We start from the raw sequence: 14,974 nt of genomic DNA on the forward strand, positions 1-14,974 counted from the left end.
TTTTTCTCTTTCATATTTTACTGCCCATTTTCATAGCCAGGGGCAGTTTACACACTAGCAACATGAATATTATTTGATTTGGTTATCAGAATGTCAAGTTAAAAATAATTGTAACATGGAGGATTCTGTAGATGTTTTGTACTTAGAGGATTATGTAGAAGTTTTGCTGTTAAACCCCAGCCATTAATACTTTTCTTGTTGGTAAGCTGTGCAAAAATACAAGGTTTTTAGGGAGTATTCATAAAGATTCCTCATTTGTGCACAGAGAGGCAGCAGTCTCATTTATAAGGTGGATTTGCATTTTACTGTGGGATTCTCTGACCAAATACTAAGAAATTGTTTTTTCTGCTTCTTTTGAAAAATGTTCATTGTAGAATTGGTTTAGAGAAATCCCTTTTGGTGATGGTGATAATTTGCAATTTCATTATTTCAGATTATTTTAAGCTTCTGTATTGTGTTTTGTGCCTGTGCTTGCTTCTCTCATCAAGTAACATAGGTGCATAATTTCCTCCAGATTTTTTTCTGCATATAATATTAATTTAAATCTAAAAATATTTTACTGCAGACTTTTTCTCTTCTCATTCTCAGTGTCTTCTTAGTAAGTTGGTGTTAATTAGTTTGTATCATGCAGAGGTTGTATGAGAAATTAAAGGTCCACCAAATCCTACATGGATAATAAGACTTCATTTTTATTTTGGATTTTTAAAAAATCTGTATTAATGTTCTTTTATTGAGAGGGTTCTCTACATAAAGCAGATACTTATTCATAATTAAGTTATGGTCCTAGCTTCTTAGTCTGCTTAGGATCGTGTGCTGGTGGTTTTCCTGGGTTTCAGGACAAAGTTTTCTTCAGTGGTGTCTGAAATTTTCTAGCCCTTCACTCTTAACCAGTAAAGTGATTTGTATTTTTTTTATATTGTCAGTGATGGTGAATCATCTTACATTTTCTTTTTTCTGAAAACAATACATTTTCCTTCTCTTAGGTGTTGGATTCAGAGTTGGCGGAGAAACGGGTAGCAGATACTTTGTTCTCCAGGTACACTATGGAGATGTTAGTGCATTTAGAGGTATGCATTTTGGAAATTTGCTCTGTAAGTTGTATCATCTACATCACAAAAATATTTACCTGTAGAAAATAATTTTTCTATTAGGCCATTTGCAAAGATCAGTGGGCATATTTGGAATACAATTTCTGTATTAACTTGGCTTCATAAACTGAATGTATCTCTATAAATATTTGAAAGGTGAACACCATTTTTTTTTCTTTAAAAATTGTGGAGCAAATGAATTAGTCATCAAGAAAGTAATCAAGAAATACATCAATAATTTCACATTTAGGGAGAAACTTGGAGTTTCCATATATAATTCAGAGTTTTTTGTAATGAAGTTGAAACAAATAGGTGTGAACACACTTAACTTGTCATCTGACTTGAGTAGATTGTGAACAGATAATATTCACTAGCCAATCAGTCACAGTATTTGTATTTGGAAAAAATGTAACTCGTGGAGACAGTGTCTTTTTTGTTTGTTTGTTTGTTTGTTTGGCTTGGTTTTTGATTTTTTTTTAATGAAATGCTCATTTCCAGCATAGCAATGTGGTTATTCTTGTCATTGAGTGTTTCACAGAATCACATAATGGTTGAGATTGAAACAAACCTTTGGAAGTCATCTGGCCCACACCCTCCCTACTCAAGCAGGGCCACCTATAGCCTGTTGTCCAGGCCCAGGTGTATTCAGGTGTCCGTGTCCAGGTGTATTCAGGGGTAGAAGCACCCCAGGGCAAACTCTGCCAGTGCTTAGTCACCCACACAGTGAAAAAGTTTCCTTATGTTCAGCAGAAACCTCCTGTTTTTCAGTGTGCCTGTCACCTCTGGTCCTGTCACTGAGCACTGTGAAGAGCCTGGCTCCCTCTTCTTTGCACCCTCCTTTCAGGTCCATCTTTCTCTGAAACAGGCTCTCTCAGCCTTTCCTCACGGGAGAGATGCTCCAATTCCTTCATAATCTTTGTGGCCCTTTGCTGGACAAAATTAATTTAATACCTGGTTAATGAAATTAAAAATAATCTTTTTAGAATAGTTGAACATGAGAGTTGATGATTTTATCTGCAGCATTTTTTCCCTCCAAAACTGATAGGAAGTAAAAAAGTTAAATATTTTATATTTGTAATCACTTGTAATACAGAATAGTAAACTGCTAGTAAACTGAATAGTGAGCAATGCTTTGGAATCCTTGATGTACTACTGAAAGCATAACAAGTTAACTGAGCACGTTTCATCATTTATCCTCTGTTGTGAATTGCAACAACTGCATGGGTTTACATACAATCTTCAGGGACTGTATTCTTATACTTTGACTCTATTCTTTTACCTGTCGTTATCAACAGACATCTGATTACAAGAAAAATCCCATTAGGTTATTCCTGAAATTTAAAAACATTGTGAAACTAGTTGAAAATTATGCATTGAATGTCTTTGAACACTACTATGAAGGTTTAGGGCATTTTATTATTATATATATATATTATATTTCATTTTCTTTACTTTTAATATTGTAAAAGCTAAAATTATTGTGGAGTTATGTCTGATAGTGGCTACAAGTAAACAAGTAAAAAATTGTCAGAAATTTGTCTGCCTTTCTGTATAGTCATAAGTGTTTCGAGTTCAGATTCAAATTAAAGTAAATCTGGCCATCTTTGGTTCTGTAAAGGGACCAGTCAGCTTTGAACTTGGGCTGTAGGGATATGCAGTGCAGTTGTATTCCTGGCCTTATTTTTTTATTCTATGTAATCACCTTTGAATCTGAATTTTTAAAAATATTGTATTTTTCTAATGCCTAGAATGTTGGGGTTTTTTTCCTTCCCTTTGTATAACAAAGACTAATGTTGTTTCTAATCTGCCATATTATTGCCTTAGTTCTTTCCAGCACATGTAAGAATATAATTGTTATTCCCAAGAATCAAAGTGTTTAGAAGTTGTCAATGATAAGGTCTTATAGCTATTCTGAAATGGAAGGTTTTCACATTCTGTCATTTTGTATGTGTGCATCTGTTGCATTGTTTGAAGCAATTTATAATTTTTTGTCAATATATTCGGGCCAAATTTATGAGGAAGTTTTTCATCTTTGGTCAGCTCTGGCTTTTTTTCATTCTCTTTCTTGTTCTCTCTTTTTTTGCACAATGAACAATGCATTCTTGCATTCTCAGCTTCTTCTTTTAACTCCCAGCTTTTCACTGAGAGTAGATTTATTTCTCCCTGCTATCACGCTCTGCAAGAATTATATTACCCAAATTGCCTATAATAACATATAATTTCTAAGTCGGGTGTAGGGTTCTTAGTATTGTCTTAGGGTTTGGTTTTTTTTGGTTGGAGAGAGTAATTAGTTATGGCCGCCAAACTAGTAGATGTCTTAAAAAGATGTGTTTCCTCATAAGAATGTGAGTTGTATTTTGTCATTTGAACATTGCTCTGAATATTATTCTGAGCATTAGATTTGGTGTGCTTCTCTTTGACATTCTCTTGAATATACCAGTGTCTTGAATAAAATTAGCTTTTCATATTCACAGAGACGCATGGCTATGGTATACTTTTATATCCTTTCAGCAAATCAGTCATCTGTGACTTTTATGAGGTCTTTATCTGTTAAAAAATTTATATTGAACCAGGATCAACAATTGCCTCCTTTCTGTCTGGAAAGTAAATTGTGAAAATGTCACTGGGGAGTCTATGTTTGCATTTTGTTTTTCACAAACTGAGTAAGTTTCATTCCAGATTTCATAGTAGACTTTTAAAAATAAATTTTACTGAATTGATATTGGATGAGTGAATAGATCTGCAAGTACAAGCATCTTAACTTACATTAAAAAAACAAATTAAGGTAGTTTTATGTATCCAATATTGATGCCAATATTAAATGCAGTAGTGTCATTCTGTACTAGGACCTCGAGTTAATTTCTTGTGCTGCATGTCTTTGCTCAATAAATATAACTTGTACAAATTTACTTCCCCATGGGCATTAGCTTTGGAATTGCCTTGCTCAGGGGTTGTGCTCACCTTTGAGGCTACTTCTTACCTTTAATGAAGCAAAGCCAATTCTGAGACCGTATGTGGAGTTTCCAGTACAAATCAATGGCTGACTTTGAAATAACAAGGGGTTTGGAGCTTCATAAAATGTGCCACTTTGTTGCAGTGGAAGCTTTTAAGTACTCTAATCACCATGAATGAGTGCTATACTGTTCCTATGAAATACTAGAAGCAGAGCAGTGAAGAAGTTGAATAAATAGTTTGAGCAGAGTGCTCAGTAATATATAATCCCTATACTCAGAGTGCAAAGAAATTAGGTTTTGAAGAGTGTTTGTTTTTATGGGTAAAAAACCCATAATTTTTTTTTTAGGAAGTCCTAGAAGTCTCAATGTCTGTGGCAGATTATCATGCATGTAATTGAAGAGTTCAGGACTGTAGATCTGGATAGACAGATTAGCAGAAAGCCTGTCAGGCTTGCTTCAGAAGTCTTAGCAAAATCAGTTTACAGAACAAGAGTGTTTCTCTTTAGCATAATTTGCCTTCACATCAGGTGTGAGTATTTAATTTGAAAATCTGTTGAGTATTTCTAGTATTTGAGATATTTCTCCTAGAAAACATTTAAACATTTATTGGTAGTTAAACTTTGAATGATCATTGTAATGTTGTCATGCACAATTTTTTATAAAAATTATATCCTTCAAATATGAAGCTAGTGTAACATGCACCATTGGCTTTGTTTGGTATGGGTAAATAAAGGCGGGGAATATTTAATATGATTGTGTTATACTTGAACAGAACACAAAAGGCAGAGCACAACTTGCCAGTATTATTTGGTGAAGTGTTCAAAGCTTTGAGTGTTTCAAAGAGGTAAACTTTTGAGAAGGAAGAAGAAGCAGATCAGTTCCAGCATCACTCTGTAGTTGTTAGAAGAACATTTAGTTCAGTTATGGCTCAATATAACTACAAACAGAATTATAAAGCACTGTAGGAATACCTGAAAGATTTAGACTAAACCATTATTTTATGCTTAACACAGCACTGCAGATCCGATACTTGTGCCAGAAGTTCATTTGTGCTTCTTCTGATACTGATTGAGATGATTGCCGTATGTAGTAACAATTGTAATAATTAGTAGCAGCTTTCCAACTATCTTCAGTTCATTTTGAAATTGCTTTCTTTGGATGAAAATGCAATCAGCATTTTTTCCATGTTCTGAAAATTCAAATTGTGTCAAAATACTTTAATATTACCAAACAGAAATAATATTTGAGGGTTTTTCCCCCTCCTCCTATGGTGCTACTTTTATGACTATGACCTAGCTAAATTTTTCAAATATGAAATTTGTTCGATGGCTTGGGGATAATTTTGCAGCTGTTTTCAAAAGATAGAATGGTGATGTTTTCAACTTAAATTCCAAAACTGAGAGACACAAAATGACCTATTGCATTTTAAAATTTTAAGTTTTATTACTTTAAGTAATAATGTTCTGAGAGGAAGCATACATTTTCCAATTTACATTGAAATTAATGTAGTGCAGAGTTCTAAAAACATTAAATTTATAAAAACTGAGTTCTGGAGCATCGCCTGTGCTATATAAGTAAGAAAAACATCCGTTTAAAATTAGGAGAGTGGGGCAGAAGAGACTTTACAAAGACCTTTGTAGCAAACACTGAGGTATTCGGATTGTAAGTGAAGCTGTCTCCAGGGAAGAGGATGAACAGTATATACATATATTGAACTTTTTCTAAAACCATTGAAAAGGAGTTTAGTTTCTCTTTCTCTTGAATGTTTTCTTACCATTCCCCTTCTTTTCTTCTAATAGCTTAGTCTTTTTGGCACTTTTGGATTCTTGATTTGTTAGTCTTGATTCTTGTAAGTAATCTTGATGAAAGTGCTACTGTTCTTATTTTTCTTTTCTCTGTACAATGAAGACTTAGATTTTTTTGTTGCTATTTGTAAAGGTGCAACTGTGATATCGTGATTCAGATTTTTAAATCCAAAAGTGTTTATTGGGATGCACAGAGCTAGAGTAACTAAGAATTTGTAGGCTGTTTACTTTGGAGTCAGATCCATCTTCTAACTACAGCTATTATTGTATAAACATTAGAAAAGAAACTTGCTTTAAACGGATCAAAGATTGAACTCCCAGATGGCCAACTATAATTTAGTAACTGTCAAGATGACTGGGTCTTCAAACTTAAATGTCAAACGTATCAGCTAATAATGATAAAGCACACTGACAAATGAATTAGCTATTTTTACTCACCTTCTGGGATATCCAATTTTAAGTAGAATTGCTGTTTGTATTGGTATATCAAGTTCACCTGCTGACTTTCATTACAAAGATTTCTGCATTATTAATACCTAAAATTGTTGCTTTTCAAAAACCTTTAATTTTTCTAACTTTGATCAAAATATAAATTTGTTTGAAACAAAATTGCTTTTTCTACTAATGTAAACATGATACTGTTTCATTTCCCAAATGCTCATAAAGATCTAAAATTTCATAAAGATCTAAATTTTCTAGTACAGTAGTTTTCATCCACCGAAGTTTTTCTTTCTATTAGGATTTCTACAAATGCAGTTCTGAGATGATCAGGTTTGTGCAAATTTCAGTAGTATTTCCACAGTATAACAATTTTACTGCACACAGTAAGATTAAAACTTGTTCTGTTTTCTGTTATTTTTTACACAGCAGAAAAATCTTGTTAATGTGTAGTAATTTGCATGAATTCAGTTGCTAATGATGAAACTTTCACAATTTGTACAGATAAACACAAGGACTGCTCTGGTGTAACTTTACATCTGACACATCAAAAGTGAGTATTTTTTAAAATGTTTACCTATTTTTTTATTGGAATAGAAATTGTGGATTCCATTGAAAGCATTTGAAATAAAAATAGTACATACTTCACAATATTAAGAATTACAAAGTCATGTCATCTGCTGGCAAAAAATTTCATTTCTGCTAAGAAACTTGACACAGCTGTGCTATGAGTACTGGGTCAATACAGTTAAAGACCTTCATATTTAGTAATCTGGGATGAGAACAGCAATTATGCAGATGATAGCTTTGTCCTATTTCACATACTCTGCAGAAAATGCTTTAGAAATTGTAGCAAAAAAGAGAGGGAGAGAGAAACTGCTGTGAAACAGCTTTGTTTTTAGGAGACCTGATTCAGATGTATTCCAGTGTTTAGAAATGAGTGGTATCAAATGGTATTGGATATGAAGTCACTTGCAATTATGTTTTGCAGAGGACTTGTTTACCAGAGCTTGAATTTTCCATTGCAGGCAGCCTTTGATTGCAGGAATGTATCTTATGATGTCTGTGAATACGGTCATACCACCAGGCAAGAAAGGTGAGGTGTCATTTTACAAAGAGATGACGTGATTTCAGCATCTGATGTATTATTGTTGCTTATTGTGGAAGAAAATTTGACAGAGGCTTGCTGATACGTAGATGGACAAATTATTTATTTGACTGATTGAACAAATGAGGAAAAAAGTTATGTTTAAGATTGTATCCTGTTTCCCTATGACTACATTGATAAAGGCAATCAATGCTGTATGAACACAATGTGTACAGATAATGATTTTATTTTGTACACAATGTGTACAAAAAATAATAAAATATTTCTTTAATTTATTTTCATCTTATACTTCATAAAAAATGCCCTATCTTTTTTCTAATTCCTCCTCTCCCCTCTAAAAAGCCATAAACTGGTTTGGACTGTTCATATGTCATTCATGACTTTTGTGTTTCTACTAAGAATTCAGTTTTATAAAATTAATTCCTACCAGTAAGGAGTTGCTGTTTAAGGATTTTATTCCCATGTTGGGAGTAAAGGTCGTAGTCAGTTAAAAGGTCAAAATGCTAAAAAAGCAAAACAAAACAAACAAAAAAACCTGTAATAAAAAGTTTTTGAACGGTTTCTGTTCAGAATCCTGAATTTTATCTAAACCTCAGCTGGGAAACTCCCCATATCCTTTCTTTGGCTAGCATGGGATGTACTGTTTTAAGGAAGTTGGACACTGACTGTACTCTGCTATACCAAATTTTTAAGGAGATAACCAAGAGCACCATTTTTCCCATTCATAATTAGCTGCCTAAATATGATGAGGTGGTGAAATGCTCAGCTGACTCCAGCTGTTTAGTGGATTCAGCAACATGAGACATTTTAAAATTTGAACTGAAATTAAAAATATTTTGCTCTCCAGTATGAAAAACCCACCAAATTAATCCTACACTATCTCCAAGAATATTTGATCAGTGTAGGAATTTAATTTTTCAGCTGGAAGGGTGAGGGAAAAGGGCAGACAAACAGTTCTGTAGTTGCTAATAACTTCCTTCTCATGTTCAGTCCAATTTACAGCTCTTAAGTGGAGCAAGAAATTTGTTAAAATGGGAAGTATGGTGGTATCTCTCAGAAAGGCATCAGGATTTTTCTGTAGGCTATTCCTTAGATACTGTTACTGCGCCTAACACAAGTACTTTCCTGTAAACATTTTAGAGCACTTCTGTGACAAAGTCTCTTGTCTAAATCTAAATTAGGTCTGGGCCTTTATAATCAAGACTTCATTGTAAATTGTATTAGTTTACAATTACATCAGTTTATTTTAATTTTCCCAAGTAGATTATTTACCATAGCTATGTTTATTTTAAGCAATCCTCAACATAGTATGTAAGTTAATGTATTACTTTATTTTGTTAAATAGTAGTGTACACTGAAAGAAGTTCTTCTGGCTTTCAGCCAGAAAGATTTTATATATATGTCAGCAGATTAAGTAATTTTCAAGTAACCTGGACTGTATTTTACTAGTTTTTCTTTGCAGATGTCTTGAGATGGACATTGCAGAAATACAAAATGCAATCTATTATCTTTTGAAATCATCTGTTGTCCATTGTATGTATGTTTTTTGTAAACCATGCTGAATGCAGTACAGCAATTCAGCTTTTCTCTCTTTGATAAATGATCTATTCGTGATTGTTTGTTGCTGTCATATTTTCACAGTGGTTGATGCAGACATTGCCTGCCATTACAAAAGGTCTCCAATGCACCTTTTTGCCTACAGAGTTCACACACACAGACTAGGTAAGAGTAACATAGGAATATCAAATACCTAACAGAAAAACGTTGCAATATATTTTTTAAGCATACCTCACTTCTCATGTATATTGATCTTATAGGTAAAGTAGTGAGTGGATACAGAGTGAGAAATGGTCAATGGACATTGATTGGTAGGCAGAGTCCACAGCTGCCACAGGTTGGTTGGGTTCTTTTTTGTTCTGAATGTAAATTTTAATTGTCTTTGTTTCAAACTGAGCAACTGAACTGGAAATCACATGTCCACAGATTTGCGTCATGGTGTTTCCTGTGGTTATGTGCTGTTGTGCTCCTGGAAGTGAATATTGCCAAGTGTTATCACAATTAGATAATGAAGCAAAAGTAATTTCAGATATGTAGCACCATCCTTCTCATCAGTGTCTATTAACAGAGAGAATATGAAGTACTTTCACTGATTGCCATGAATCATCCTCTTTTTCAGGCATTCTACCCTGTGAAATATCCAATAGACATTAGCTATGATGATATCCTAGCAGCCAGATGTGTGTTCAGTGGGGAAGGCAGAACTACAGAGACACATATAGGGTAAATTTTATCTATTCACTCCATTTAAGAACCTGTTTTACCAGGGTGTTGGTTATATGTAGAAATGTTTTTGTTTTGTGTCTTCTTCCAAAGTAATTCTAAGAAACAGTTTCTGCCCGAATGTATTGTTACGCTGCCTGATCTATTTACGATTTAACTTCACACTATGTTCATTGATGTTACTTATGTGAATATTCACTTTGCTGAAATGTTCAGAACACTTCTGAAGTGAAGCTGTACTGCCAGACAACTTAGTCAGATATTGGGCTGATATATTCTTAGAGAAGGATTCAGAATATCAATTCTAGAAAATACATTTTTTAATCAGGTGACAATATTAACTGTTTATAATGGAATAATAAAGCTTCACAGTTCTCTACACTATTTCAAATCCAGAATGTATAGAAGCTTATAAAATTCTAATATTTTGACCTATTGCAAAATCTAGCCTTAAAATATCTGGATCAATACGGAAATTACCTTTTTTCAGTATAAAAATGTGCAGGCTTTTATGAAAAACACTCAAACCAGAAATTACTAATAATAAAAAATAGACTGTGTTAGTCACTGATGCTATTCAGCTGCAGATGACAGATACACCCTGTAAGATCAAGTGGAAAAAAACAGCTGTAAAAATACATATAATATTAATACTCTCTTAGCTGGCTGTGGTTCTTTGAGCTGTAACTTAATGCATATGCAGAGAAACAAAAATAACCTGTGGAAAATTCTCCATTCTGGAAGTGTGTGTCCTGCAGCATTCCAAGGAAAGAGATTTTTATGCATTGAGCACCCTAAGATTGCATCTCATTGGAGGGTTAAGAATTCAACATGGATATATCACCTTCCAGTGGGCAGTTAAGATACTGATGTGTAATAGTTGGAAAAAATGAATTGAGAAGAGGTTTTTACAAATATCATGGCACTAAAAACATAAAACCTTAATTTAACTGCTGACCTTTTTTCACAAGATCAAAACTTTTCTGTCATGTTTCTGTAACTTTCCCCAGAGCAGTTCCTATTTGTTGAATAATCCTTACAGTTTAAGAAACAGTCTTAGAAAATTATAGTATTTTCTTTCAATGTACTAATATGCTTTCAGTGGGGAAACACTCTCTCTGTCCTTTTCATTACAGTAATTGTTTTTATTATAATTATTATTTTACTATATTTATTATTATTTGTTTGCACTATAATATATGAAAGTGTATTGTATGAATCACACCATATTATTAATATTATCATTGTTATTTTAGTATTACTATTATTTATTTATTAATAAGTAATATTTAGTATTATTATATCTTACCAGAAGTTTTGCTTTCTCCCACTCTGGGGAGGGCAGGAGTGGGGGCAGTGAGCGGCAGTACTTAACTGCCACCTGAAATTAAACCCCTACAAATGCTTAGATACAGTAGCATGTCACGTGAACCACAGTTTGTGTAATATCCACATCTCATTTTCTACTGGCATTTTAAAGAGGAAGCAATCATAGTGATGGATATGGGAGGTCCAACAGTGAAGTTAATGCTTTCTAAAAGCTTAAGCAGCATTTGCCCAGTTTTGTAGTCTCCAAGGGATGCCAAACTTCCAATGCATGGAAAAATAACCAATTCCCCTTTTGAAACAGTCTCTTCTCCCATGTTTCCCTTTCTCCCCTCTAGCTTGTGTTATTATTGTTGCTATGGTGAGTAAATGAATGCTGCAGAATGCTGCTGGAAAAGTCAGCATTGATGTCTTTTTGCAAACAGCTAATAGAACACCTCTGTATTTTTTTAATGAGTGTAGGCTCACTGTTTAATTGTGAAAACTAATTAAAAATCTTAATGTAAAACCCTATATTATATGAACTTCTGTTAAGAAGTCCTAGCTTATTAATTTTCAGGATTGTAGCTCTGAACAAAAGGTACGAACCTATATGGCAGAGGAAGAATCAGACCACAGTTATAAAGAGGCCATATGTACTCTGCTTCACAAAGTAATATTTTTCAGAAAAGAAAACTTACTTGTGCCAGCTGGTTCTTCTGTTGAAGACAGGATTATGTAGCAGTAGAGAAGGGCCACTTCTGTTTCAAGTACACGCACAACATTTATCAAAGAGGTGAATTTTGCTAGTGTTTTATCATCCCCCTTGCACTCATGTTCTTGTTACAGAAGCTTACAAGCAAGTTATTCTCAAGGTGACAGTGCTCTACTCTCTTTAAGAGATACTTATGGTAGCTTAATATGTAACAAAAATAAATTTTGCAGTATTAGAACCAGTGTGATTGGACAGTAAATGAATGCACTTGATGAGGAAAGGGGGAAAATTTGTCAAATAGCTGTTGAAATGAAACATGTATGTTATTTGCAATAATAATAATAATAATAACAACAATTTCAAATTACATTTGTCCCAGATTTGTAGAAAAGTGAGCGATTTGTAATGTAATGAATGATACAGCTCTGTCATACTTAATCAGAACATATGCCCAGTTGATAACACAATGGGTACTCTGTGGAATATGCTGGAGAAATTAGAAGGAAGAGCAGTTTAAATAGGCGATGCAATTTTCTGTGAAATCAAAAGCAAATTGCTAGGAGGTTTTGAGATATATAGGGTTTTTTGTCTGAAGGAGATGTGATTGTGCTTATCTTGTTGCATTTGTCCGCATTGCTTTTCTCCAGTATAAACCAAAAGAAGTTTCTGATATTCACTGCAATGCAGGTATTGCATGCTTTGGTTTGCAACATCTAAACATTTGATTGCAATATTTTAGTATCCTGTTAAAGAAGTTGGATGAATTAAATAACAGCTATTCAGCTCTTTATTTTCTAAGTCCCACATGTTTTCTGTACTGTGTAGGGGTACTGCCAATGATGAAATGTGCAACTTTTACATCATGTACTACATGGAAGCCAAGCATGCTGTCTCATATATGACCTGCACACAGAACACAAACCCTGAAATGTTCAGAAATATTCCGCAGGAGGCAAATATTCCTATTCCAGTCAAGTCTGATGTGAAGAAGATGATGCATGGACATAATGAAGGTGAAAAACACTTGTAATCCGTTTTATTAATGCCATCTTATGCTCACTGGTGTATTTCTCTTTGTTATCTTAGTATGCAAAACTTTCATAAAGAGGTAATGCAGTTCTGCATAAAATTCAAATTGCTAATTAATAAAGCATCATGGGTTTGTGCTGTTGGTTTTGGTGGAAATGTCTGCTATAGTCTTTTGTCTGTTTCTTTCGCATGTTGTCTTCCAATTTCTAACATATTTTTACAGTTGTGTGGCCTGTGTGCCCTAAAGACTGGCTTCTTTTTCAATGCCAAACTTTATGTTAACAGTAATGTTTGTCTTATCTTCTGTCTATTTCCTATAAAATTGAATCATAACATTGCCCTAGTTTTCTAGATCCCACTGCTGTGTTATGGGAGGAATGAAATTTTTTCATTCAATAGTTGTAGGCATATAAATTGCAGTAACAGTATTATCCAGAGGTAATCTGACTGATGTGACTGTGTAGCAAGTACAAGTTGTAGTTTTCTATTTAACTTTTCTACTGTTGTATTGTGTGGTATGACTGCTATGATAAAAATGCGACATATTTAACTCAGAAGAGCATTTTTTCCTCAGGAGAGTGGTAATTCCCTTCACATGCAGTGGTTAACATCATACTCTAAACCCTTTTTTCAGAACTCAAGGATAGTGATACAAGTTCTTTGCTGCAGCAGGACAAAAAAGAAGAAGATATTTTGGATCAGGGTATGCACTTGCTTATTTCTATGTATATTTTTTATGTCTATATTTTATTTCTACTTCTATCTTCTAATGTAAATCTTATTTTTTATTCTGGTTGTTTTAGTGCTGTGTTGTGCAATACAGCTACTGTTTATATATGAAAACACCAAATGTTTCATTTCCAAAGGGTGTTTTTCCACAGGAGGTGAATACTCAATTCCATTCACATGCAAAGGCTAACATCATATCCTAAATACATTTTTTAGAAACCAAGGATAGTGATGCAAGTTATTTGCTGCAGCAGGCCAAAAAAGAAGAAGCAGAGATTTTGGATCAGGGTATATACTTGTTTATTTTTATGTCAAGTAAATGAGTCATTAATGTAAAATACATAAAACATTTAATGATTTATAAAGTTTTTAATCTGTTTATCTTTAATTGATGCAATTTGCAATGTTCTGTAAATCTAATAGGGTTGCATGCTATATAAGAAATGATAAAAATAATTAGTTTACCACTGATCTCTAGCCTTGTAGGTAAAATTTATTAGTGCATTTTAATTTCATAATGTTTTCCTGTTCTTTGTTTAATTTGCTGACAAAAGTTGTGGTTTATTTGTATGTCCATGTATTCTATATGTAAGTATTTTCTATTAACTCTTCATTGATTTTGCAGTTTGTATTACCATGTGTGTATTACGGAATAATGTTCTTATGCTTCAGTATTTGCTGTCCATGCAAATACTGAGTTGAAGTTGAGTGCAACTGTTTAATACTCTATTTTTGCTGTATTTGTGTATATGTATGCTTTACAACTCACACAGAAATGTTTATTGTGCTTAGCTGGAGGAAAAAAAATCTATGACTGCTGTAAAGATTTAAGAAATACTCGGAATATTATTTATGTTCCAGAAATATCTCAGACTCTACTTTTAAGTTCCTGTGAGTTATATACTGTTAATAAAAATTGCCTCAGTATCAGGATTTTTCTTTAGACTAAGGGGAAGATCTCATCAGCTACAGATTCATACAGATTCCATTGAACAATTTTGAGGTTCAAGGACTAAATTAGAGCACACTTACTTTTGCCTTTCAGAAGAGCAAAGGTTGGACAGTGTTTAGAGTTTTTGGTAGCATCTCCAAAAGAGGTTAGATTTTTTATGTGCTTTGCTATTTCTTAGAGTTAAATAATTAAGCTTTAGTTACACAAAACCAGCTTCTGGAGTGTGAAACTGTCTTGAATGAAAGAACTTAGAACTATTAGAAACAGTATTCACAGTGGCATATCTGATACTTATCTTAGTCAATTCAAGATGTGTTTTTTAAGAAAGAAAAGCAATTCAGTTTTTTAAATCCTGTTTCACAGCAAAATGAGATATCTGCTTACAAATTTATGTTGAAATTCATGCTGACAATCTGGTTTACCCTTGCATTACCAATAAGGGCATTAGCATTTGATCAAGGCTCTTGTTATATATATGCTATATTGAATTCAGTAGTATTTGAAAAAAAGAATTGAAGAAGGTCCTGCTGCTAAAATCTTTTTCATTTGTCTTTGAAATGTGTTTTGAAGA

At 33.5% G+C, this 14,974-nt stretch overlaps 1 protein-coding gene across 5 annotated transcripts in view; it reads left to right on the forward strand.

The window, feature by feature from the left end:
- The window catches only part of PAM (peptidylglycine alpha-amidating monooxygenase), a 117,310-nt gene that overhangs the window by 69,310 nt on the left and 33,026 nt on the right, over positions 1-14,974 (forward strand). For all 5 annotated transcript variants that reach the window (XM_041471121.1, XM_041471124.1, XM_041471123.1 and 2 more), the window contains 8 exons: positions 984-1,067; positions 6,790-6,838; positions 7,314-7,381; positions 9,035-9,115; positions 9,211-9,287; positions 9,570-9,673; positions 12,519-12,706; positions 13,357-13,425. In XM_041471121.1, coding sequence (XP_041327055.1) covers positions 984-1,067; positions 6,790-6,838; positions 7,314-7,381; positions 9,035-9,115; positions 9,211-9,287; positions 9,570-9,673; positions 12,519-12,706; positions 13,357-13,425 — 720 coding nt within the window. The remainder of the gene's footprint in view (positions 1-983; positions 1,068-6,789; positions 6,839-7,313; positions 7,382-9,034; positions 9,116-9,210; positions 9,288-9,569; positions 9,674-12,518; positions 12,707-13,356; positions 13,426-14,974) is intronic.

This window comes from Pyrgilauda ruficollis, unplaced genomic scaffold (genome assembly GCF_017590135.1).
Source record: "Pyrgilauda ruficollis isolate IOZ18807 unplaced genomic scaffold, ASM1759013v1 scaffold257, whole genome shotgun sequence".
In the NCBI taxonomy this organism is placed as follows: Eukaryota; Metazoa; Chordata; class Aves; order Passeriformes; family Passeridae; genus Pyrgilauda; species Pyrgilauda ruficollis.